Here is a 26677-nt window from a genome sequence, read left to right as displayed (position 1 = left end):
GTAGTGAAATGTAGTAAAAATGTGAACCATCTGGTTTCTGTGGTGTTTAACAGCATCCGGCTTATAGATTTTCCAAGCCAGAAATAGTGAAGTAGGGGATTTCTAATGCTTTTCACCATATCGTATCGTGACTAAATGTTAAATTGAGATGTTTTGCACGTAAAGTATTGAAATATCATCTGTTACCCTCTGGGTTGTGGTTTTTGAACGAATTACCTACTCAGAGATAAACAAACATTAGAAATTACTTCACAAATGGTTTGAGAAGAAAACAACAAGCAAAGGACACAAGAAATGGATAAAGTCATAAAAAAAAGGAGATTTATAGCCAGACATCCAGCTGTGATCTTGGCTCATGTTGAGCTGAAACTCGGCCAGCACCATTTGTGTCGGGGATACCCGGATACCCGCTCAGTCCGCAGGATCTCATTCGGCACCATGCAACCGGTGAAGCTCGCCAAACCCACAATTCGATTTGGCAGCCAGAAGAGGTTTGTCTTTTTCCCACGTCGGGATACAGCATCCAGGGCCACTCCAGCTGCGATACACATTTCACATCAGTGTGCAGAGGAGCAAATCAGGCCAAAGTTTCATGCATGTATATGTGTGCGTGTGTATGGATGTGTGTGCATATGACTCACTTAATAAAAGACATACTAATCGATTACCTTGGGCTATCATGTAAATTGCACTAAGATGGTATTTGTACACCCTTCATAAGAGGGCTGAGTTCCACCTCGATGTTCAAGGAATCACATGATTGGAAAAGTATGGCGCCCATGTTGCATCACTGCCATGTGAGACCGAATCTCTCGATTCTCAAGTCTACACTGGAAACATGTCTTTGCTGGAGGAGTAAATATGAAAGGACTTAAAGGAGATAATTGTTTCCTCCGCAGCCGGCCCCCGTTGTAGGTTTCACAACAGGGTCTGATGGGGAACATATGCTGTTGCTGTTTTGACCCAAAACTCTGGTCAGGTTTTTTTTTTTTTTTCTTTTTCCGACAGACCTGAGAACGCTCCCCAGCAGCCATGACTGCAGAATGCATACATCCCAGGCACTGAATGGAGTTATTTACCAGGTATTTATAACAGTGTAGACTTTGCTTGAACGACTGATGTAAAAAATGTGTCGATATGCGTTTTTTTCCCCCTAAATGAAAAGCAGGAGATGAATGACACCTAAGGGGAAAATATCATTGTTTAAACTCTAACCTGGTGTGACCTCATAATCCTCCCTAAAATATTGTCAATGAATGAAAGATTACATATAAAAGAGATCAAAACGTTTAACCTTTAAACTTTTTTTCTCCTACTGAAAGAGGAGACGAGGTCAACATTAAGGTGGTCAAAGGATATATAAGGATAAAACCAGCATTGTAAAAGTGCATTTTTCCACCCACGCACAGCTGTTCCACCAATCCCCAAACCCTCTTCCAGTAGTTATTGTTGCTCCGACTGCCAAGCTTTCTGCACGGATGCAGTTCGCAGTGATGCCGTTTAGAGATTTACGACTCAAAACTTTTGACTCCTATTCAAACAATGAATCCTGTGATTCTGACATACCTTGACAAAAAAATTACAGGATTTCTGATGTTTTCTTTTTTTTCTTTCACCTTCAGTCTTCCAGCTGACCCATTACAGAAGTGGGTTACATCCAGGTTGTTCCCATCGCAACATACAACATGTTGTAATTAAAATCTAAATCAAAAACAACCCAACTTAAACAGAATGAAATACATTGGGTGGCTGCTGAAATGTATTATGTATTTTTTGGACAAATGATATTAAATATTAAAAGTCAAACATGACCTACTTGAAGAAACAAAGACTGTTGCGTGAATTACTTAAAAGTACCTCTTCAAAAAGTAATTCATTTACTTGACATGTCACTGCGGATACTTGCTTTGGGAATAACTCTTGTGTAAGTTAACTCTCTGAATTACACCATAATTAATATAAACATGCTGTTTTATTGTACTGTAGCTGTAACACATGAGCTGATATCATCAGTGTGTGGGCAAGTGATATTCTCATTAAGTCACTTAATCTGGATGTTGCTGTAGTATTAAAGTAATGATGAAGAAACAGGAATAAAACAACTGAAACAAGCTACCAACATGCACACAGCAGCAGGCAGCTCTTAGACCGGGAAAGTAATGTTTATTTCGGGATACTATTACAACTCTGATGTAAATCCAACCTTAACGTTAAAATCACAATGCTGTCATGAGAACTCCATTCAGTTTAATGAAGTACTACTCTTCTAATAGATAGTTTCAACAGTTCAACAATTGACTTTGGGGCTGAGCAAACAAGTAAACATACATCTTGTGCTCCTGGAAAATGTGTGTATTTTTTACAAAAAGATACTCTTTGGTTCAGATCTACAATCGCCTGGTTGTTTTTGTGTCGTCGTCATACAACGTGAGACTAAAACTGCTTTAAAGGCTCTTAAAAGACAGAGCACAACTGGTGAAGGGCAGGAGGTCAAACTTTCCCCACAGTAATGGCAAAAAAAACATCGACAGCTGGAAAATTTGCAGGTGTATCTGAAGAGCAATGATGTTTATTGGGCATATTAAAGTGCGCATGTGTCTGAAAGCTGCTCAGTAACACTTTGCTCTTCATGGTTTGTTTTGTTTTAACTTTACACATTTAATTTTATGCAGGTTTATTTTCACGTGGTTATCTTCTTGTCGATGTGAGCTCATCTTCATTATAGAGACCGGGAGAAATGACGACTCACACACAAATATGCATGCTTGCTATTCATCGTGGCCATGTTTCATTGGATTTTTGCATTGGCTGTTTTAAACAATGGTCACTGAGTCTGAGGCTGAACAGAGAGAAACTACATGAAATGTTCATTTTTCTCGCTGCTTTAAAGACGATTGTCCACATCATCTCACCATCATTGCATCATTGCTTCTGTTACAAGTGTGAGGTTGGTTTTGGTAATTCTTAGAATTTGTGTCTTGATACTGGTCATTAAATTGGCTTACGGGAATTCTGCAGTATGATTTTCAATCACAGACGAGATTCACGTGTGTAACACTTATAAACCTGAGCTCTACCTGAGTACAACTGTAAAAACACGCGATGATATTGAGAGTTGAAGGTATATTGAAATAATGGACAGAAACTCTCACTCAGTACACAGGTTTGACAATTCTACAGTTAAGAAGCATCCTGAACACAACTGAAGTGAAGTAGTAATACAGTCAACAGTGTTTTATCAGTGTTGTCTGGCTTGAAATGAAGAGCTGTGAAAACCTGTTACTATATTTCTTGATGGTAAATGATCTTTACTTATATAGAGCTTATGACTTAACCGTTTCAATTAAGTTTAAATAATCAGTCAGTCACATACTTACACATTAATGGTGATGGTTGCCATGCAAGTTGCTCTCGAGATGGAGAATCAAGCCACTATCCTAAGAAGTGGCTCAGTGTCTTGCCCATGTACACTTTCACATGTGGACAGAGTGAGATGAGGATTGAACCGTCGACAGCTGGCTCAGCGACTGTGACTATAATTTTGTCTTTATTCCTTTAACCAACTGCTGATTGTATTTCCCCAACTCCTTTTTTTCCCTGGCACATTGTGATGTGTTCACTCACACAAACAGCTGGTTAGTGTCTGTTGATGTGACCATCCTCCCAATTATCTCCTAACAGCTTCAGCTTTCACACAAGACACCTCCTCTTTCCAGAAATCTTTGGAAAAGACAAGCCTGCTGTCCATCGCTTTAGTGATAGCAGCAGGTTTTCTCATCTCTTCCCTCCCTTCCACTCACCCCCCCCCCTGGGTGTTTGTGCCTTGCTCAAACACCCAGTTGAGGTCAAGGTCGGGGGGGGGGATGGCAGGGGTGGATAGTTCGTCTGATCACACTTGGGTTTATAGTTCAAATCTGACAATACTCATCAGACGTTTTTTTCTGATATGTGACGGTACATCAGGTTTCCACTAGCGTCTGGAAAGATACCAGTGTTTCGGTGAACCACCCGAATAACTTAACTCTACTTTGACGTCGGCCAATTAGTTTCCATCAAAAGAAATCCATCATGTTTTGATCAAAGTTTCTGAGCGCAGCTGAAAACTCGGCCTTAATCAGAGAGATCGACATGATGGAGATGCAGGAGGTTGAGTTCAAAGCCGCATGCTTGCACAGTGACTGTCGGGTGAAGAAAAGTGGCCGGGGAGTAAGAAAAGCCTCCTTGACTCTGTGAATGTCTTGCATTTTTGAGTTTTATGATACTGAAGGGTTGTAAAATACTTCCACCGCCCAAAGGTCAAAAATCAAAATCTCTTTCGGGCCTCCAACGTCAGATGAAAATATAATCAAAGGGTTTTTTTTTTTTCTGATCCTCTTTGAATCTCGCACATTCCTCTGTGAGTCTGTTTTAAGGGCAGACAGTAAAATCTATGATGACATGCATGGGTGCAGGACTCAGACAGTAGGTATGGACTTGTTTTCATGGAACAAGGAAATCTTTGCCATTTTTAGCTGAAGCCAAACACAGACGATCTTGTTCCCACAAAAACAGAGAGCGTCTATAACAAAAAAAAAAAGATCAGTGGACTGTCATTGTCCTCAGCTTCCTGAGACGTGTGTCATTTCCTGTCCTACATCAGCTGTGGCAGCTTTTCCCAGGGTGGAAAGGACAACATCCCTCCATCTGCATAGTGTCTACAATGGTTGCTCCATCATGCTTCTCTGCTCCGGGTCTGTTTAGATGTATATCTTTGTGCCCCGCGTCACCATATAGGATGAGGAAGGGCAGTGAGCTCATGCAGATGAACTTCTTCAAACTCAATTTTTTTCTCCCCCCCCCCCCCTCTGTTGAACCAAGGGCCACTCCTTGTTTCTGTAAACTGGAGAAAGAAAGACCCTCGCACAAAAGACATCATTGATGCAGCTAAATATGCTCTCAGGAGGGGACGCAGAGGACCGTGTGTTCAGTTCCTCATCTTGTCCTGGTCTGGTTTATAACATGATATCACTGGCAGGATTTCCACACATTCATCTGACCTCAAGTCACAGTGCTCATAATAAAAGCTCCATGTGGTCACACTTGTGGACATGTTTTTAAGGTATAAAACCTAGTATTGAAAACCACTTCACATGGCATCATGTGCAGGTTCTGAACAAGGGCATTACTACATTTTACAGATGGTTTTGTCCTTTGTGCACCATTGCATGTGGGCCTCCAGCATGCATGGGAACAGTTAGAGTGCCCTGTGGTCAGGATGCAGATCACGATCTCCAAATCTGATTCCAAGGCTTTTTAACGGAAAAAGACGACATTCTATCCAGGTGTTGGGCTACACCTTGGCCTAGATCAGCCATAGATACTATGATACTATAACCATATTAAGATGGCTGCTGTATCATGGCTACAGTGACGAAGAAGGAACTGACCTATAAAGCAAAACTCTCTCTTTACCCTCCCTCAAGCTTTTGACAGACATCTGATTAGGATGCCGTCTGGTCACTTCTGGATAGAGGTTGACCAGGCAGGTCCCACTGGGACGAGGCCCCGAAGTCAGCCCTGCACCTACGGGAGAGATTATATCTCTGGTATGGTCTGGGAGCGGCTTCAGGTCCACTCAGAAAACCACAGTAAACTGCAGGAGACAGGGATGTCCGTGATTCATTGCTTTAAATGCTGCAAACAATAACCCATGTGGACTAAGTGGGAAATAAGATATATTATTAATACTTTTATAAATTGAAAGAGGTGAAAATTAACAAAGTATTTTCATTTTTGCACAATACCTTAGTAAATAGTTTTTCGGTTATCAGCGCATTATTTATTTTTCTAAAACAATTGACAAATGACAAAAACTAGTTTTCTAATATTTACTTAAGCAAAGAAAATTATTTCACAGCCTTTTTTTTTAAACAAGTAAAGAATGTGAGCACAACCCATTCGTGATCATTATGATGACATCAACAAGGATTTGATAAAAAAAAAAAAAAAGAATAAAATGCTGTAAGTTGTAAACTGGATGTTGAATGGTGTGAACCTGAACATTAATGGGGCAAGAATCCATTTGGCAGCGTCTCTGTAATCCTTTTCAAATCCAAAAATGCATGAAGTGAACATATTAAGTTCCCATCAAACAATCTGTATCATTCTCTAGGTCTCTCTCTCACTCTCTCTGTCTGCCTCTCATCTCCTTCCAGCCAGACATTTAATCTTCACACTGAATATCTCACTTTCTCTGTAATGGTGGCTGTTTCGGAAAAAATGGAGCATGGGAATTCTAGCTTTCATTCATGAACTGTCTCATGTGATCCCCTTTCCATGAAAACATAATCCATTTTCCTGTTCCTCCTGCATCACTTAGGAGATACACGTTTTTTTTCTTTCTTCTAACCACTTTTTAAAGTTATTTACAGTCACGACCGCAACGACTGCCATGCTTTCTGTCAATACCACAAGCTAGAACCAACTCCTGGAGGAATATTCAGTCATTAACATTCTACATGTGCCACTTTGTTCACCCGCTGAGTGTTTGGTGGAGGCAGCTCGGGTAGCAAAATAGCTGATTCTCAGTGATAAAACAAAATAAGCTAATGACTGAAAGCAGCAATAAAAAGTTATGGAAAACCAGTTATGGAAAAATGAAAGTAACACAGCACTGCAGTACTTTTATTTGTTTTTGAGTTTGTTTTTGACAAAAATCATTTTATTTGTGACATAGTTTCACTAACTGATGGTTGACTGAGCTCATTTCTTATGTCGAACGTGAAAGAAGTCAGAGAATTCTGAACATCGGTCTTTTTCAGTGTGTAAGCATGAGCATTTTTCCAAAGTTGTAGTCTCAACTTAAAAAAGCAGTTACTATTTCACTAAACTACTGTTTATTAGAGGAGTGCCTTGTCATAACTGAACTAATATAATGCACCAGGGAAGACTTACTTTCACTAATGAGCTTTTTTTGTTGTAACTATAGAAATAAGTCCACTTCATTGTGTTGTCTAAGTTTCAAAATGCTGAAACTATAAAACTGTAGTTGTGAAAACCTGTGAAACCGTCATAGATCTGCTGATACAAACTCAAGACTTATTGTTGTGAACAGTAGTCTATTGAGTCACAATATGAACAAACATGTTTAGAAAAAGGAGAGGAAAGAAGGGTTGGACAAATGGTGCTGATCCTGTTTCATTGACAGAAAACAACTAGCACCCAGGGGAGTCCTCACAACCATCGCCTAATCACAGCTGTGCCACCTCTGGGCCAATCCCGACAGCTGCATAGGAGCAGCTCGACGCTTCCAGTGAAAATCATCACTGTGACACTACTCAGAAGGAAATATTTGGATAGAGACAGGCTCAAAACAAGGGTTGAGGGAGGGATAAACGCATCTATGGGGATCATTTTGTGTTTCCATGTAATCGTATCAGCAGAAATTATAGTAATAAAAAAAGAAGCTTGGAGTTGGATTATTGACGTAAAAAGACTCCTGAACCTGATAAAAGATCTAATAAGTCATACAAGACAACTGACAGATGAAAACAAAGAAAATGTATCATGTCTGCTCTTTTAGAAAATCATGTCTTATCTTTGAGAAACAAATGGTTTCAGGAACAAATCTGTCTGAGTGCAAAATGTTTATTTAGTTCATTTCAAACAGATGGCTGGAGGATGTTGGACCTGAGGTTGATTCCTTGTTTTCATGGACAAAGCAGAAACTATGACAAATGAATGGGAACTGTTCCCCCTCCTGGCACTGCCAATAACACGTAGCCACTGAATTACTGATATGGTTTCCTCCACGTCTGGAGCGGAGACACACGGGGAGACAAAGTGAGGAAGGTGGTGCGCTGACCCCAGTCGTCTGAATTTTGCATCCTTCTCATGTGGAATGTGAAACTTCCCCGCTCGGTCTCTTTATGTCTCCTGATGGGGTTTCCTGTATCCACAGCGTGCGTGCACGTCAAAGGTCAACGTTACTGCGAAGCTGGGCTGGCGAAATCCCAACGCACGACAAAGTACAGTTACTAAACATTCCTGTCCTCACCTTTGTATTTCTAAAGGAAACCTCCCTCTGGACCAGTTCTCTTTGGTGGGGTGGGAGTTTTAGATTTCAGTCCTTGTCTTTACCCCATTATACAACTAAACTGAGACATTTATAGTTCCTATGAGCACCCTTTACGAGATAAGAAAAAACTGAAGACAGTGGTCAGTTTACCGTGTGAAAAATATGAAAGTTACCGCCACTTAAAACAACTGTAAAAGTGTCGTATTCTCCAGTTCTACTCTATTACTGTGAAACCTCGTCTCTGAGAAACTGATTGATATAAAACGCATATTGCTGTCTGGATTATGCTCAGGGATACTGTGAGAGAGAACTGCAACGTAACTTGCAGGATGGTGGATGTCTTTACAGAGACAAACGTCCTGATAAGGCTCAAGTTAGAATACAGAAACCGATATTGGATGTCTTGAAAGATTTCCATTTTGGTGAGATATGATTGGAAATGATAAATTCCTGACTGCCTTCTCTGTATGAAGTTACGCTTCCTCTCAGAATCCAAAGATGCTTGCATGTTAGATTGTTTAATTTACACTCTTACTGAAGGAAATTAAAATCATTAAAAGGAATTTAAAAAAAAAACATAGTCATGAGTCGCATTGACGTAAATTATTCTTCCAATACGCCTCAACCAGCAGCTGTTCCACAACAATCTGTCAGTTTGTTCATCCAGCTCTGGTTGTCTGGTTTTGGACCCGCAATTAGCCTCCTTTGTTTTCTTTGTCATAGTAACAGTTTCTCAGACACTTTCAACCGTTTCTGCCTTTTCTACTATGTATTTTTAACTTTGTATATATTACGCTGTGTCACTTTCTCATTTTAATGACATGGCTTGACTGTTGAATAATGTAGTAAACACAGTGATATCTAGTGTTATACCTAGACGTATGGAGCATATTTTGATATGGCAGTTGCTTCTCAATACAAGTTGCATGACCAACAACAAAAAAGTGTGACTCACACTCGCTATAGTATGTATGGAAGATAATCAGTAAAATGCCTCTATTTGTGATTTAGTTGTCGGAGTTGTCTATATTTATGAGTTAGATGTTTGAAAGACAGACTTTGTTGCTCAACCACAACACTTTGTTCAAAAGATGGGTGGATGGACACGACAAAACCTGCAAACAAGTCATTATAATAATAATAAAAAAAGAGGCTGTAGATGTCGAAGAAGCAACATTCTGTCTTATAGAATAATTGAATAAAACAAATCTGTATTTCAATTCATGAACATATTTGGCTGACATTTGCCGTGTGATTGGTGGCGGAGCCCCGAGTTCCTCTGTGAGGACGCTATCTGAGGATCTGCGCGGCACGTGTCTGACGGAAACCTCAGCCTTTAGTCATGCATAAAACTGGTCACTCACTCTGAGCTTGTTATCTCGATATGTTTAGTCTATGTCTGCCGCTCTGATTTCAAACCCTCTCTCCCTCTCTCTTTCCTCTGTCCTTCATTCCTCTCTAATGGGTCTCCCACACTTGAGGCACTCGTTCCAGCCTGACCTTCTCTTTCAAAAGGGGTAATGGGGTACATTTAAGCACTTCAAACTGTAAAGAAAAAAAAATTGTGTTAAATATTTCAAACTAATGACTTACAGCAATACAGTCTGCCATACGGCTGTAGGCACAGTGTCAGACTCAAATGCTGACATCATAGTGACGTTTTGGACTACAGACACAGAAGTTACACTGCTTCAACCTCTGTCCATTTTCATATTTTGACATATTCAGGTGAGAAAATCTGGCAAATGTATCTGCTAAGATTATATCCTCCCCACTTGGCTTAGTCCTTTTTTCTACCTGTTTATCAGTGGAAGTGTCAGAGTGGATCTGACTGATCTCCAGTAAGTACCATACTGTATTTTCTATTTTATTAGAGATGGCGAGCTCCTCGAGTTAGAAAGCTGCTCTGTGTACATTATACAACAGTAAATTTGACTGTTCCTTCGGTGGTCCCACCCCTATATGTTCCTTCTCCATAGATTTTACAGTTTACATTGTCCCCTCAACAATGAAATCTTGAACACAATGTGGAAATTACAGCACACATTGTTCTTTCAGTTTATATTGCAGGTAAGTTGAATGGCATTTCAGACCAGAAGAACCTTTCCACAGTAAAGTTGGGAGGTTTGTGTGCGTTTGTTTGTACATGTGCCTGCGTGCATGTGTGCGTGTTTTGTCTTTTACCATATGAGTCCATGGGGGTGATGTCCAACCTTATAGGTTTCTCTAGCTCTTTTCTGAAGGGATGTTTATAGTTGTAACTACTGACAAAGTGGTTTCCCCATCCCTCTCATCTCCGTTATGTCTGCTGATGTCATTTCCCAGGAACCCTTTGGTGATTTGAATACAGACAACAACAAAAAAATAAAAAACACAAAAACCGAGCCCTTGTAGTATCAGGTGGGGACACTCGATGTGGAGTTCCCCTTCGGAAAAAGTCCCTTTTAATTCTCAGTGCAAAAAGGGCTTGAGTTTCTGCTGTCTGACCCCCAGTGAGACACCACCACTCATCCAGTTTTTTTAAACAGGAATATTTATTCTAAGCAGCCTTTGCTTTGTATTCATCCTCTCATGAACCGCCTTCACATGGGAAATGCCTGCTTTCACACATGAACAATGCATTGCTGTAAAGCTTTGAGGGCCGATTGAAGACTATCTCGTTCAATATCACACATGGCGGCGCTGTGAAATGTGTGCGTTGCGAGAACAGACAATTGCGGCAGATCTAATTTGTCTCCTCTCGTATGCTTTTGTTCCTGCAGATATTGTAAAACGCCCGAACTAATTTTACAGTGTAAGAAACAGTGATGTTGTATTTGGAGTAATCCCTATAATTCAGTTACAGGCCCAAATTAAAGAATTGTGTGTGTGATCAGAGCACATCATCACATTAGATAAAAGAGAAAAATAAAGAGTGGTTATAAAAAAAGGCTTTGGGGAGAGTAGTTAGAGAGTAGTGGACCTACCCTGGCCCCCTTCTCTGGGAAGCACTGACATCCTCCACTGCAGTCTCTTCCTCCACACGGGCCGCTGTGCTTCTTCCCACCCTGTCAGACAGAAAACATAATGAGAGTTAGAGTTCAGTAGAGACGGTACCGACACACGTAGCTTCACAGCATATTTCTACAGACATAGCAGCAACACAAAAAGACCCAGAGTGGAGAAAACCTCCACATCGTAGGCTGTGTTTATGTGCACCGTGGTTTGTGAACACACTGGTTTGTGCCGGCTCTGTTGCATTAATGGGGTATGATTGTTGCAGCTCTGTCTGCACAGTTGTGTATACTCGCCTGGTGTGGCGAAGAATGTTTTGCATGTAGCTGGAATGAGTCACGACGAACATTCAGACAAAATAGATGGCCGTGTGTTGATGAAAAGAAGCTGGGTCCGGCCACTGACGAGGGGACAATTTGTCTTTAGATGTCTGCATACCAACCAAACCACCCACCATCAGAGGCCGGTCTGTGTTAGACATGACACGAGCGCTCACACCCCCCGCCTGTGGGGTCAGCGTGGACATGGAGGGATCAAAAGAAGCAGTCACACAAACGGGGTTTCCCAACACCACAAGTCAAAGGCTTGGAGACCCAAAGCTAACTGAGATAGCTGGAGACATTAATGAAGACAGAACGGGGTCGTAGAGACCTTTGCAGCAGATAACCCCTGATGCACAATCCCAGTAGAACACATATTCTTTCTCGATTGTACAATGGCTGCACTTCTTCCTGCTTCAGAAGCGGAAGCACACAGCGATGTGAAGCCTCCACAAGACTGTAAACACAAAATGCTGCGAGCCACACCTTAACGGCCGCTACTGCAAAACAGATGCATATCAAGGCTTCAGCTCTAATTCATTGCTGGAATTAATGAATCAGCGATCTCAAAGCTTGTTTATTAGATTCACAGGTCCTAAACACTCCCAAGACTGTTTCCATTTAAAGGCCAGACTAGAAACAAAGCCTTTTCATAGTTTTAACTGTTCCCTTTAATGTTTTCCCATTATGCATTAAAGTAAGCCTGAATATAACACACATAAATAGCAGATAAAAGTTTCCACAGGCCATTAAGTACATTTTCCAGGCATCTGTACTTTACTTGAGCATTTAAATACAACTTTTTACTTCGAATCCCTACATTTCTTCAAAACTATCTGAACATTTGTCCTTTATGTGATCGACACTGGCTTGATATTCAAACTCCCGAAATAGAGTTTCAGAGCTCCAGTGGAGATGTTAAAGCAGTAATAGTTACCATTACTAGAGCTACACACTGTATGTTGACAAAACTATTAGAAATCAAGTGACCCTAATAATGACTGAATGCTAAAACCAAAGCCAAATCATAGAAGTAAATAGTACATGAAGTTCACTGATATAGTGTTTTTCCAATGCTTAAGCTGCCATGCAAAATGCTCAATCCTTATCTATTGGGAGCAATTTGGGGTTCATTGTCAAGGACACTATGATTCCTCACCTCTCCCTGTCCACGTGTCAAACAAGCATCGTTTCAACCACTCCACCAACCCATCCAAAACTATGATCCAAGTTCAGCCATGAATCTGTGATCAATTAATTAATGAGTAAGCCGGTGCTTCCACATGGACGGACATGACACTTCTGGTGGACTTAAATGAATTACATAAACATAAACAAGAAGTACGAAAGTTGAATCAGTATTTTTACTTGTCCCAAAGTGTCTGTACAGATGTGAGGACTCAGTTTGAGGGCCTTTCCAGTAGCACCGACGCATAAATCTCCGACTATTAACGTTGCAGAAAGGCTCCATGTAACTGGATCATCCTATGACGTCTCTCCCTCTAATCTCTGCCTACGTCCACCACCCACACACCCATACCATAGCCTGCTTAGGCAGCAAATGCCGCAATATTCCCCCTGTGTCCGTTGTAAAAATCTACAAAAAAAGATCACTTTATGCCCACAGTGGCGACAAAGCGGCAGATAAAAAAATCTGAATAATTCTCATTCCCTCCTCAGTTTGACAGCAGATCCCAGCCGCCCCGTTTACAAAGGCCACATTGAGACCCTCGTCACACACAAAGACCTCCTTTTACGATGGAGACGCTGTCCTTTAATGATCCCCTATCTCCAACAAAAAGACCCTCTTCCTCTCTCCTATGGAATGCGCAAGGCTGCATTTCGTTGCGAGCCATCAGTGGCTCTGAGGGGTCCCTTTTCAAACTGCTGTTTGATATAGTTAAGACATGCTGTTTAATGTGGCCGGCACACTATGGTGGCAGATTCTCTCAGTCCCAAAAAAACCAACATTCTTCATTGCCGGCCCGAATATGAGCAGAGTGTCTGCAAGACGGCGTGAGCAGATCAAGCATTCTTTACAACATTTTACCTAAGGAAGGTCAATTTAATACAATAGGGATGCTACAGAGACACGGACACAACCTTTTCTCCAGACTGAGGTGGACGTCCAAAACACGGACAATGGACTGCGTCATCTCCGGATGGGCTCACAAAGGAATCGCTCCCATAAAAGCAATTACAATTCATGGAGCAGCGCACACTCAATTCAACTTTAAAGTTTACGGGCTGGAAATAGCTGATGGCAACTTGTGCAGAGTACAATAGGATTGTCCTGAGATATCCTGTTTTCTCCACCCACAGTCACAATAACCTGCTGTTTGTCCAAATCACCTTTTCCATGACTTCAGTGCACCTTGGAAAATAATCTATCAGCTGTGAACCGTGAACAAAGTTTGAAAGAGAGAAATATTTATAAGACTGATGAGCTTTAATAAATGTGTTCAACCCGAGTCCTTTGTGTTTCTTTTGAGGTGATGTCTTTTCCCTGCAGGCGGGCTACAATATGGCCGGGGCCACTTTGAGAACCGTTTGCTACCTTCATCTTTCCTCCTTTACAAACACAACTTTTAACTAAATTGTCTTATTTTAGTCTTCTCTTTACCATATTTTCCAGACTAGAAGTCCCATCTGTCCAAAAAAAATTTGACTTTCTTTCCAGTTCTGCTCTCCAGCTTTTTGTTTTCAGCGACATTTATCTTTCTCTGTCAGTCACATATAGTAATAATGATGATTATGAGAATTCTGTTATCATTCAGTGACATCACGCCATGCCAGATGGTACATACTGTAATATTTTGATATATAAATTGCTTCTTATTATACTTTATGCCCCATGGAAAGCTGAACAACTCAGAAAAGTGTGTCTTATCTGGAAATCGTAGTTCGTATTTTCACTATTGGCTTAAATAGCATTTTATCTGCTGTGATGTTTTTCTTTTTCTTTGATGTGAAGCATTTTGTAACTTTGAGCCAAGGCCAGAAAATATAAAAGAATGATCTCTTTTCATTCCAGCATTTTGGTCCGTTTCATGGTCTATCACATGAATCATCCTAATAAGAGTAAAAACAATCCAAGAGAAATTAAGTATGAAGTCATGGGGACTGACCAATATTGAAATAATTGGATAATGGTGTTATTCTGAAAAAAAAAATAAAAAATGCGCCTCTTAGACCCACATAATAAAAGCAACATGGCACTGGAAATGTATGTTTATTTCTCTATGTCTGATGTGACCAGTGATAATAGGAACTGCAGCTGGATCATTATGCCAAAGCATTGACCTGCCTCCTGATATTTGTGTGGGATCGCGCCACTATTTTAAGCTGTTTTCTTGTTTCCATCGTTTATACCCAATTTATCCGAGTTACGTTTACGAGTACTGGAGTCTATCCCGGCCAACATAGTGCAAAAAGCAGGATACACCCTGGACTGAGAGCCAGCACACACACACACACACACACACACACACACACACACACACACACACACACACACACACACACACACACACACACACACACACACACACACACACACACACACACACACACACACACACACACACACACACACACACACACACACACACACTTACATGGAATTTAAATAGAAGTATATTTCCATATCTTTGTCATGAGAGCTTCCAGACAACACTGTGTGACATGAAAACATAACCCCATCCCGGAGCAGCTCCTGGTCAGTCTGATTAACCACATGTGGATTCTCGCTCACCGTGCGGCTCTGCATCTTTGTTAATGTCCTGTGTGAACTGCCTTTGGTGGTCTGCACTACTTCACCATCGCAATCACGTACACATACGTAAACATCCAACCATAAAAAAAGAAACCAGAGCAACGACTTTCCACATACAAGTGGAACGGTGTATTTGTGTACACCACTTAGCCCACACACGTAGAGGAGAAATACATTCTCAAGTTTAATTCCCTCTGTGTGTTTTCAAGCAAGCCAATTAATCTACTGATTGACGATGGGAGTCTTGATATGAAAGAGATATTTTCTTAGAAGCAAATGAAGTATTTCTCCTCTCAGCTTTTGGGAATATTGATGCTTTCAGTCTTGAAGATACAATATGTAAACGTTTGTCTATAAAGTAATTTAATATCACTGACAAATGAGAGGAATCAGAGAAAACAACAAACTATTATATGTCAAATCAAAAATTGTGACAGGTTTATCGATCAGGTCAGGAAGTTATTGAGTATGCCCCAGCGTGTGTAGCCACAAGGTGGTGTATTGAGTCTCTCAGGGGAAAATCAGTTAGAATAATAGCGGAACAGTAGTTGAAGCTCAAGGCAAACTGTTAATAAGAGAAAGGTCAACAAAAACAAGTAAATTTAAAAAAACAAAAAAAACAAAACAAACCATACAAAGTCCTAAATTACGTTGTCCTGTGCTTTAACTGAAAGATTATTATTAACAATTAACCATTTTAAAATATTAAATGTTTAAGAAAATGATAGTAATTAAAAGAATAGAATGAAATGAATGAATCAATATGAATAATTTCCGACCCCCCCAATGTTATTAGGAGCTTGTACATCTTCCTTCGGACAAGGACTGAGGGGCAATGGTGGTATGACAAGATGTGCATGACGTACAAATTCACAGGAATGTGTGAATACTTTGGATGTCTGTGAAAACAGCCAAATGAGGCTATATTTTCATGGCAGATGTCTGTTACTGATATGTGTCTCTGCATGACTGGTTCTTCACCCACTTTCATGTAATACTTCTGTTCTTTCCATCTGATGACCTTTGATCAGCCGATACTGACTGGGTGCTGGGCAGTAACATACAGTTGCAGGTCTTAGTGTATAAGTGTATACGAAGTACAAGCTACAGTGGGCAGATTCATGTCCACCCTAATGAGGAATTGTGTTTTTGTTGCCTCCCTTATGCTTTATTACTGCAGCAGTGTCTCGGTCTGGAACGTGCCCCGACTCCTTCAACTGCACCGACGGAATAAAACCAGCTGGGTCAACACCACTCTTTCTCACGCTCAGACTATCCCTCAGGTTGATGCATGTCCTTAGTACATTATTGCTATTAATGCTATCAGGAGCACATTATGTAATGTTTATGTGGCTTTGTGGAGGTTTTGGATCCTCATTATGTTTCTTTAGTGGAAACAGGTGTCCCAGTGTGAAACACTCAAGGTGAAACTAGACACATTTTCTCATTTCATTTGTATATTCTAATGTAACCAAAGCAAACTATAGGCTTGTGATAACTGTCAAAATGCTAAATGTAAAATATTTTTGTAGTAAAAAGACTTCCTGACATACATCTGAATTAATTTACTGATGACAGCAACTAGTCATTTGCAGTTTTGTGGGAGTTAATAGATAATTGTAGTGAGACTGTGGTGTTGCGGTTGTCACTTTCACCCTATAGTGAAGCCATGGCATGCCTGAGGGGAGATTTCATGCATCTTAGATAACTAAGTCAGCCATAAGAATTTTATTCCTGACTTGACCTTAAACAATATTAGCTGGATTCTCCCTCCCTATAATCCTAACATATCATATAAGATCAACGAACAAATAGTTGATCACAAAAAAGGATGAAGAAATAACCAATTCCTAGATGTCGTGATATAGTCTTCTTGTGTAGGCAATCAACACCTCTAACCTTATTTTTGCTATTACCTTAAAATGAAGCCATACACTGCAAAAATTCCTCCGAACAAAATAAATAAAAAATATACTAAAACAAGAAAATTAATACTTAAAATAAGCAAAATTACCTGTCAACAGAACAAGAAAATTTGACTTGACAAGATTTTCAAAAATAATAAAATAATTCTAGCCCCATACGACCCAGCGGGATCTTGAAAATAGCATTTTTGCACTCAAAACAAGTATTATTTTCATGTGGTATTATTTTCAAATCTTAAAATAAGAAGATTGGGCTCATGAAATGCTAGTTCAGGTCCTTTCATTGCTGGTCAGTCATCTTAAAATGAGAAAAATGCTCGTTTTAAGCCTAACAGTACTTATAACTAGTTTTTAATACTCAACATAGACCATTCTAGCTAATAAGAAAATAAAGTAATAATCATCTTAAAACTAGAATAATAATCTTAGCGGACAATTTTGTTTGAAGTGAAAATGACTTATTACGGTAGTCAAAAACAAGTAATTTTTCACTTGATTTAAGAAATTATATCTTGCCTAGATTTTACATTTGCAGTGTACACTCTTTGTGGTGATAACTTTAAGTGGCCATGTCATTGTGCGTTTCCTGAGTTTCATTCCGTACCACCATCACACAGTGTGTCGGGACGTGCTGAAGGCTGGTCTGTGAGGATTTGTCTGTGGTCAGCCTGAGTAACCACGGTCCTGGGTTTTCCACATATTGCATACATTAGGGTTTACCGCAGAGATCACCACTTCCTCACCATTTCTATCAGAGCCAAAGCTAACGAACATATTTCAGGAAGGCTGAAGACAAAGACTGGAAGAAAAAAAAAAAACAGAGACAAAACAACATGAAAAGAAGCAATAAATAATCCCATGGGGAAATTATATATAAATTTGACACTGGGTGGGATGTAAACAGTCTTTTTATCCCTAAAATATGAGAATCATGGGAGTTCTCATGATAAGAAATAGACATTAATCACAAACAAAATGACTGGAGCCCAAATACAAAGAAACCAATCTTAACAGTCTTCACCACAAAGCCTTAAATAAAGAGAGCTAGTGCATGTGTCCAGGTTGTTACGTATGAAACCTGAAAGAATGAGAGAAAAGAGACAAACCCCAGTATCGAGAGAAATGACAGTCAAATACTCAATTTCTTGCGCAAGGGCAGAAGAATGAATTCGACTCACGGCTCGGTCATCGATCTGCAAAGTTCTTCCTCTCCGCTGCCCAGTTTTATTGACAAGCTTAAAGTGGGCGTTTACATTTTCATGAATCAAGACTGGTTGAAAGTGGTACTGATGGAAGGACGGTGAGCTTGTGTGTGAGAAGATGAGGAAAGAATGTTTATGATAAGGTGTTCTCCTGGCCGAGGCGGCCAAAGACCTTGGAGACGTCACAGAGTAGTTACAGTCAAAATATCATCCTGCGAGCACAAAGAATATCAACTCGTAACCTTGCAGCTGTGAGCAGCGTTCAACACAAACATGCATGAATCAACGATAACTTGCAAAATGTTAATTCCCATTACACCAAGTACCAAAGATTAACATAAGGATTAATATAAAGTACAAATTTACCCAACACAGGTCCACTTATTTTACCAGCAGATATTCTGTGTTAAACCCAAACCAAGTTTGTGAGACAGAGTCAAAGATGAGCAGTCAGGGTTTCAACGCTGCACAGGAGGTTTTTTATTGAGGATCGCAAAGGGTGCACACACAAGGCACCTGAATGGGAGTGAGGCTGTCGCTACGACAAGAACTTCGGCTGAAATCTCTGACATGAGCTCAGTGAACCTCATTTATGTCGCCAGCAGCTCCCACAAGAATCCAGAGAAGTTTAGGACTCCTCTCAGTGTGAAGGCTGTGTAAAAAGCACAAACTGTCCCAGAGTGACACGGAAGTCAAAACACATTGAAGTCGCAATATTCCATATCAGTAACCTTCCAATTCCCAGAATCACTTAATAAGTTGCTTTTGAACATTGCTGGATTTATAGAGGTGTTTTCATTTCCTGCTGTCACATATTCTTCCTCATGTGGGAACATTTTGAACATTTTATTAAAAAGGTTTTGCTTTGCATTGTAATTGGCTGAGGACAGCTGCCATGTAAAATGTGTGCAACAGCCTACAGAAGTGGAAAAATATCTACTGCATATAGATTCTGATCCATTGTGTATTTGTGTGTACAGGTGTTTAATAACTTCATAGAAAATACTTGCATCAAAAGCTTTCACCAACACACAAAGCTCCAGACAAGCCACTTCAACTCCGTTGAATAAATATCGACAAAACAACTCCGTCAATGAGCCCATAGTTGCACACATTATTAAAATAAGTATGAAACACTTTGCTACTGGCTTCGACCTTCTAGTTTACACTCCATCCGGGGCAGTGAAGTCAAAATTGAGGTAAAAAAAAACACTAACAAAAAAACCTGTGGTGATCGATCATTATCTGTTTCATTTTTGGAAAAGCACCTGTTATCAAATTATACCTGTCCAGACCACAAATCAGTTCAATTCATGTTAAAAACGCATCTGTTTCAATTAGTCTTTGACTTCAGTTAAATGTAACTTAGTTTTCTATTCAAACTTTGTAGCACAGCAAATTGTATCCTGTCTTATCATCCACTGATTTTAAGATTTATTGCATTGTATATTGTGCAATACAATATGTGAAAAAAATATGATCTTGTTGATTTCATCATTACGTTATATTTTGTCTTTGAATAACCTGTGTAGGACTTTGGTCAATGAGAGTCGATTTTCAAGCATAGTTTATGAATAAACTTGATTCAATTGGTCCGATAATACCAACTAACCAGTGCACACCAATGTAGCATGGCTCGGGGTTATATATAGAGTAGTTAAACTGGTGAGTGACATCAGGCTAACTCTTCGAGTCCAAATGTGTCTGGATAACAAGTAGCTGGTGTTGTACTCCTTTTCTTTCCAAAAAGCAAGGGCAACATATTGGGATTGAGTGCCTTGCCCAAAGACACTTCGACACAGGTAAAGTTGGTTGGGAATGCGAGACGAGCCGCCCTAGTGAAGGGGCAGCAGTTAGCGTCGTGCGTTGCATGAAACAGACGCATCACGGAGGCAAACAAGTCATAAAACAGTCGGACACGTGGAAAGATGAGGACAGATGTGAATCCATCACGTCGGCACGCAGCTGCACATTCCACATCTTGACCCGGGAAAATCATTCAGCGAAACATCTGCAATACGAAACTTTAATCAACAAGCCACAATTTACGAACAAGAACCAATTGACGGAGGGTATTGACTCATACAGAGGCACGTCATACATGTAAATGTTCAGTTTCTGCCCATAATTTCCCCCACGCACATTGAGAGCACACGTCTATTGCACTCACTGTCAGAGACTCTTGGACCTCAGCGACCAGAGGTGAGAAACTGACCCTCGAAATGCTTGTTTCTCGGTTTTCACACATGAAACGACACGGTCAAGCATGCACAGCGTTGGTGTGGGTAAACCCCCCCACCACCACCACCACCCCCACCACCAACAAGGTATCGTATGAACAGAGATCACAGTCGAAGCTGCAGCTCAGCGAGGCTGTTTGATCACCAGTGTGGTGGTGACACAATGACGCAGAACAACAACATCAGGACAATGAGGAGTGAGATGTAAACTACAGCTGCTGTGATAATGACAAGGAAGACTCTGAGGGCCAACAGAAACTTAATCCCACTACAAGGACCTTAACTAGTTGACCTGTGGGCTCTTTGGCAGAAGCTGCTACTTATCTCTAAAGAAGACTTTGACCTGTGACTTTTCCTCTTTGGCCTTGGAAAAGAGGAATGTCTCATCCCACCATTCAACTTTGTAGATCCTATTTCTTCTCCACTACAATGTGTTTGAATTGGAGGACCTTCAGAGGGTTGTTGTGGCTGCCACAGACATGAGTGAACTTATCGGCTTTCTGGAAGAGGAAACCAATGAAGACGTTGCTAAGATTTATGCCAAAGGTTGAGAAAATAGAAAGTTTAACCATTCATTCATTCATTCATTCATTAAACAAAAGTCCTTTGTTGGTCAAAGTTGCATCTCAACAAAGATGGTCAAAATATGGAACCCTATGCATTTGAACGTCTCTCCATTGCCGTTAGATTTAGCCTTTGGCGGCTAAAGGTTGGTTTAACCCATACTTGACAAAATCACACAGCGGTTGAGAACGATTGCAAATTATGCTTCTAAACTGCACAGATTATGGGTTCATCATATTACAGTTTAAATACATTGCGGTTTGTACATTTATTTTAGAATGTGCCACTCTTGGTCTCAGTGTTATAGTATTGCATAATCAGGGACAATAAACCGTACACACAAAACTAGACTCAGACTTTAAAGAATAGACTAACTGACAAAGGAAATGACCAATAATGTGTGTTTATGAAATTTGCTTGAAATATTGTAATAGTTCCTCGGATTTCACTTACAAAGCAGCCACATTTAAATAATACATGTTTGAAATCTGCATTGTTTACATGTATGCTATAACTACAAAACACCTTTTTCCTGCTTCACTTTTTCTGCCAACTTGCTTTGTTTCTGTTGATTCATGAAAAGTCCAGGAAATTAACCGTGAAATAACTTCAAACAAGGTCTGACATGATGGTGATAAACTGAGAAAAACCTTTATTCAATTTGAATAAATAAAAAAACCCTGTGAGATGTACTATATACGTGTAGATCCGTGTGTGTGTGTGTGTGTGTGTGTGTGTGTGTGTGTGTGTGTGTGTGTGTGTGTGTGTCTCCCCTCATTTGCAGACCGTATATCAGCGCCTCTGTCACTGTTGTGAAGGGCCAAGGCTACAGCTGCCCTCCATCCTGCTAACGATGTCGACGTCCAACACATAATGCAAGCTCACTGAATCTGAAACACCTGGAGACGAGGAGCTCTGAGCAAAACGTCGAACACACGTCCGTTACGGGAACACGCTGCGTGACGTGACTGGGGAGCTTATCTGCTCTAAGGCGTATGATACTCCCGCTACCAGCTGAGAATCATCTCCAAATGTCATACATTACACTGTGCGTGACAGTTCAGTTCACTTCAGTGTTTAGTGGTAGAACGTTACCGCTGTAATTTAGAATAATTGAATAATTAATTACATTGAAACATATATCATTGATAAGCAGTATAGCGAGAGCACTAACAACTACACCACCATGTGGCCCCCGTTTCTCCAGTTCATTCACAGTCTAGACGTCTGTCGCCTCAGTTTGTGTGATTATAGCTTGAAACTGTTTCTCTGAAGATTAAGTTCATTCTAAGTTCATATGTTGCTATTTAGAGTGCTCGATATTATGAGCATATAAAAGGGAAACGTGATATGTACATGCATGACCGTTGAAGATTTAGATTTGAGTTTGCTGAATGAATTTTGATTCAACAGTAAACATCAGCAATATCATGAGTTTCACAACTGGGGTCACATATGTAAATGCAACCAATATTGATATAAATAAACACAGTCTTTTAATATTGTGTGGCGAGTGTATATCCCCAAAGCATCTATTTGTACGCTGGTTAACCCCTAGAACTTTTTAAAAACATGTTCCAGTTAAATTGAGGTGAAAGCCGCTGCTACAGTTTGAAGGCAAATTAGAATTTATGTAAAAATGTTGAGCAGGCCCCCTGCAGCCTCAGTAACGTCAGGGCCCCATGAAGAGCAGCTTCTCTGTGGATGTTCCTGATACACTGGATATGAAAGCGGAAGGAAACTTGTCCAAAAAATCCCCCGTGACTGTGAGGATAAACATTAAACTGCAACTGTCTGTGAGGAAGAGCAAACACAGACTCAACAGAACTGATGAGCCAAGTCAGTCACCAAATCATGCAAGTCATTGTTGCTGTCTGGCTCCACGAAGGCTGCAGGAAATGTTCTCATCATAAAACAAGCAAATAACATAAAAAGTGTCACGTAGCTGAAATGGCTACCTGAAGATACTTAATCTAAACTCCTTGAGGTGTCATCTCCATTTGTAAGGTTTTTTTTTTTTTTTTTTACATTTCCTATAGAGTTTTCTGACTGTTTGTTTTTGTTTTGTGGATTTTTGTGATCTTTCTGGGCCACAATATAAAATGCCATGTTTATTAAAAAAAAACCAAAAAAAACCCACCCTAAACAAAATAGCCTGAAAAGTAGGGCAGCATGTCAAAACAGAGTTTATACTTTCTGTTCAGCCTCGCCTTCCGGCAATAGTTCAACATTGAGCTGAATCAAATAATCAGGAGTAGAACAAACATACACACTGTACATACAGAAGCCGGAAAAGACAAACATCAAACATAACCCGTTTGTGTTGGCTTGAATATAACTGAGGCATGTCTAAATGTCCCAAAGGTCTCTATTACAGTGATAAAGGAACACTTTGAAAGCTCTAAAATGGGTTTTCACAGTTTAACTTCTCACCCTCATATCTTCTTTGCATTGAAATCTGCTTTCCGCTCCGTCATGAAAGAGGAATTTCAGGGCGGGTTCACACTTATCACATTGCTGCAATTAAAACAAAAGCTGTTGCAATTTATTTCTAAAAAGTGTTACGGCAATGGAGGTACTATTGGTGAAAAAAGGTTTTGAGCACTTGTATAATCGCAATTTGTAGCTGTGTACCATGAATTTGTTGTTGCAGCTATGCTGCTTTCCAAACTCTGGTGCAGAAGTGAACCAACACCAAACAACCTGTGCTGTGCTTGCAACTGAAGATTAATTCAAGTATAATTCATGTTTGTAACAAAAACCTCGATGTCATTTATGAATCACTTTAATTTCATATGTAAAATGCCATTGAGAATTTGCAGACAATATATAGAACTTGGAAACATAATTCAATATATAACTGTGGAGCCCTTCTTGCAACTAATTTATGCTCTGTATATATTCTGTAAGTATTTGTGATAGTTTGGCATTGCATCACATTTAGCTTAGTACACAGCTTTATTGTCTAAGTTATATTACGTATGTAACGAGATAAGTTTGAGGAGTGGTTAAACTACGAGTGCAAACACAACTCGAACTGGATGGATGGATGGATGGATGGATGGATGGATGGATGGATGGATGATCTAAATGAGAAAATTACATCACATTTGTGAACAGTGTCAAACTGAATGTCTCTGTAAGAAATTAGGAACCCACAAAAACACCTTTATAAAACTGAACGCAAAGACAAAAGTGTTTGAGAAAATCCAAAAACGAGTTATGTTGAGAAAAGTGAATGAGACACTGGAGTCCTTTACTTTTTCTAAAATTTTAATTTCAAGCTAATATCTTGACACTTGTGTGAGGAAATCAATTGAGTTTGAATTTTCTCTATGTGCTTAATGACTAGACTGCAGATGATCATGTGATTTATCTACAAATTATGCGTAACTTTGCTTTTTAAAATTCTTAATTAAATTAGTTTTAATTAAAATATGGGGTGATGCAATAGCTGACGTGAAGATACAATATCAACTGTGTACTTCATCATTTAGAAGTCAGCTTGTCTTCTGATATTGCGACTTCATCATAAGCACGATCACATTCTGCACCAAAAGCAGCCTCACTTCACATGGGGCGGTTGTGAAGGGGAAGGCCGGAGGGAGCAGGACGTGACTTTGACGGAGAACATGACCTCGAGCGGAGGGACCTGAAGGAAGCAGGGCAGAGTGGAAACTCCTTCGGCGCTGCTGTGACTCCGGTATAAACACGGCTCTGTTTTCTGCCCTCGACCTGACACACTTCGACCTCCTTGGCTCCTTAACTGTCCTCAGGTCAAGCAGACCGTCAACTACCATCTCCCATTGGGACACACAATCAGGGCTTCCTGCTACAAACTGAGCGAACTCAACCTGGGACTAAACCCACTTGTGTCCTGGACCTTGCTACAAACAGGCAATCTGTCAGTCCTTGTTATGCTGACTTCCCTGCTGCTCACCCCTCTAATCATATGATCAATGACATCCAGATGGGAGGATTCATTCAGTAAAGTGGGCATGTGAAGAGCAGTGCTTGCTGTTCCAGGCCAACATGAAGAACATGACAACTGGCCAGTGATGAGAAAGGAAATAATCAACCTGCTGATCAATGTCAATGTCAAAATAGACACACATCCAAACAGTGTATCGTTACTGTGAACCAGTGTTGTTCAAGTTACTGGAAGTTTGTACTTTATGGCAGATATTAGTTACTTATTTAAGTAAGAAGTGCAATTTTACAGTCTAAACTGGGGAGAGAGAGAGAGAGAGAGAGAGAGCGAGAGAGAGAGAGAGAGAGAGAGAGAGAGGAGATTGGACATGGTGGTGTTATCATAAAGTGCACATTTAAGTTTGTTAACATTCTTCACATGGCAAGAAATAATTCAGACTAATCAATTATAAGCAGCAAGGATTGAAATTAATGGTCCTTGAATCTCTTCCAGCGGGATAAAAATATCCAAAGCAGAACGGTGAGATCAGTGGATGCCCAAATTTGATGATGTATAATGACTGAGCGTTTATAGGGGGGGGGGGGGGTGTTTCATATCACCTGTGAGATTGGACAAGTTGGAGCTGCCAAGTGAATCCCCCACAGACCCTAAAAATCCAATTATCATGAATGACTTCAGAAACCCAATCTCTGTGTGGGCACCTGCTGAGGTAAACTGTCGGAGATAATTTTGTGAGAAAGTTCTGGGCATGTTCTTTCTGTAAACACAGCTGAAGCAATCCTTCCGACTGAGCTCACTGAGGAGCCTCACCTCCGCTGAGGAGAGACAGACGACCAGAGACGCACGTGCAGGAGGAGGAGGACACGAGGCGGGGGAGGAAGAAATGGGGCGAGAGCCGAGATGTGAAGAAGACAAGCTGAGAAAAAGGAAGGCGGAGGACAGAATGTCTTCTAAGTGTCCCTTTCAGAGAGAGATGGAGCGAGAGCGAAGGGACAGCAGACAGGGGAGAGATAAACCAGCGGGCAGGACTTGGCTATAAAAGGAAGTGAGGGACAGAGCTCAGACACTGAAGCCTGGGAGGACTGGGAGGATTGGGAGGACAAAGAGTTTGGAATTTTTGCAGCATAGTCTGATGGGACCCTTGTGTCCCTCCATTAATCACTGCGAGATGGAGAAAGGGCGAAGGATGGAGGCAGATATATATATATATATGTAGGGATTTTCCATAGAGAGCATCCATGATGAAGTTACTTCCGAAACTTACTTCCAAGTTAAATAAAGTGTGTTATGCTATGTTATGCTACTGATTTTATTGCTTGTCAACAACTGCTTCAATAAACCCGTAAAAGAAATAAAATCAGAAAAAACAAGGTTTCTACCTGTACTAATATTCTTGAAGAATTTCATTTTTCTGTCACTTCTGTGCTTTCACCGATGGGTCAGAGGTCACAGAAAGGTTTGAGATTCTTTCTGCTCCCTGAGGATGTCAAAATTTGTATTTAACTTTGAAGGCTGCTGCTTCTGTATGCTGTGAGACTGGGTGTGTCCACCTGTGTTTGACTTCACTTTAATGACTCCATATGTCAGGGATTGTCGAGGGAGTCCACATACTTCCTCAGAGGCATTCTGGAGGGGCTTGAGGAAAATCAAAGTTGGTAATAACGGCAAAA

At 40.4% G+C, this 26677-nt stretch overlaps 1 protein-coding gene across 4 annotated transcripts in view; it reads right to left on the bottom strand.

Annotated features, from left to right (window-relative positions):
• col4a2 (collagen, type IV, alpha 2) overlaps window positions 1-26677 on the bottom strand; it is a 65776-nt gene that overhangs the window by 30371 nt on the left and 8728 nt on the right. For all 4 annotated transcript variants that reach the window (XM_080498263.1, XM_080498264.1, XM_080498262.1 and 1 more), the window contains one exon: window positions 11023-11103. In XM_080498263.1, the coding sequence (XP_080354389.1) occupies window positions 11023-11103 (81 nt within the window). The remainder of the gene's footprint in view (window positions 1-11022; window positions 11104-26677) is intronic.

This window comes from Blennius ocellaris, assembly GCF_963422515.1.
Source record: "Blennius ocellaris genome assembly, chromosome: 6".
In the NCBI taxonomy this organism is placed as follows: domain Eukaryota; kingdom Metazoa; phylum Chordata; class Actinopteri; order Blenniiformes; family Blenniidae; genus Blennius; species Blennius ocellaris.
Note: the sequence above shows the minus strand (reverse complement) of the source record. Positions and strands in the feature narration are given on the sequence as shown.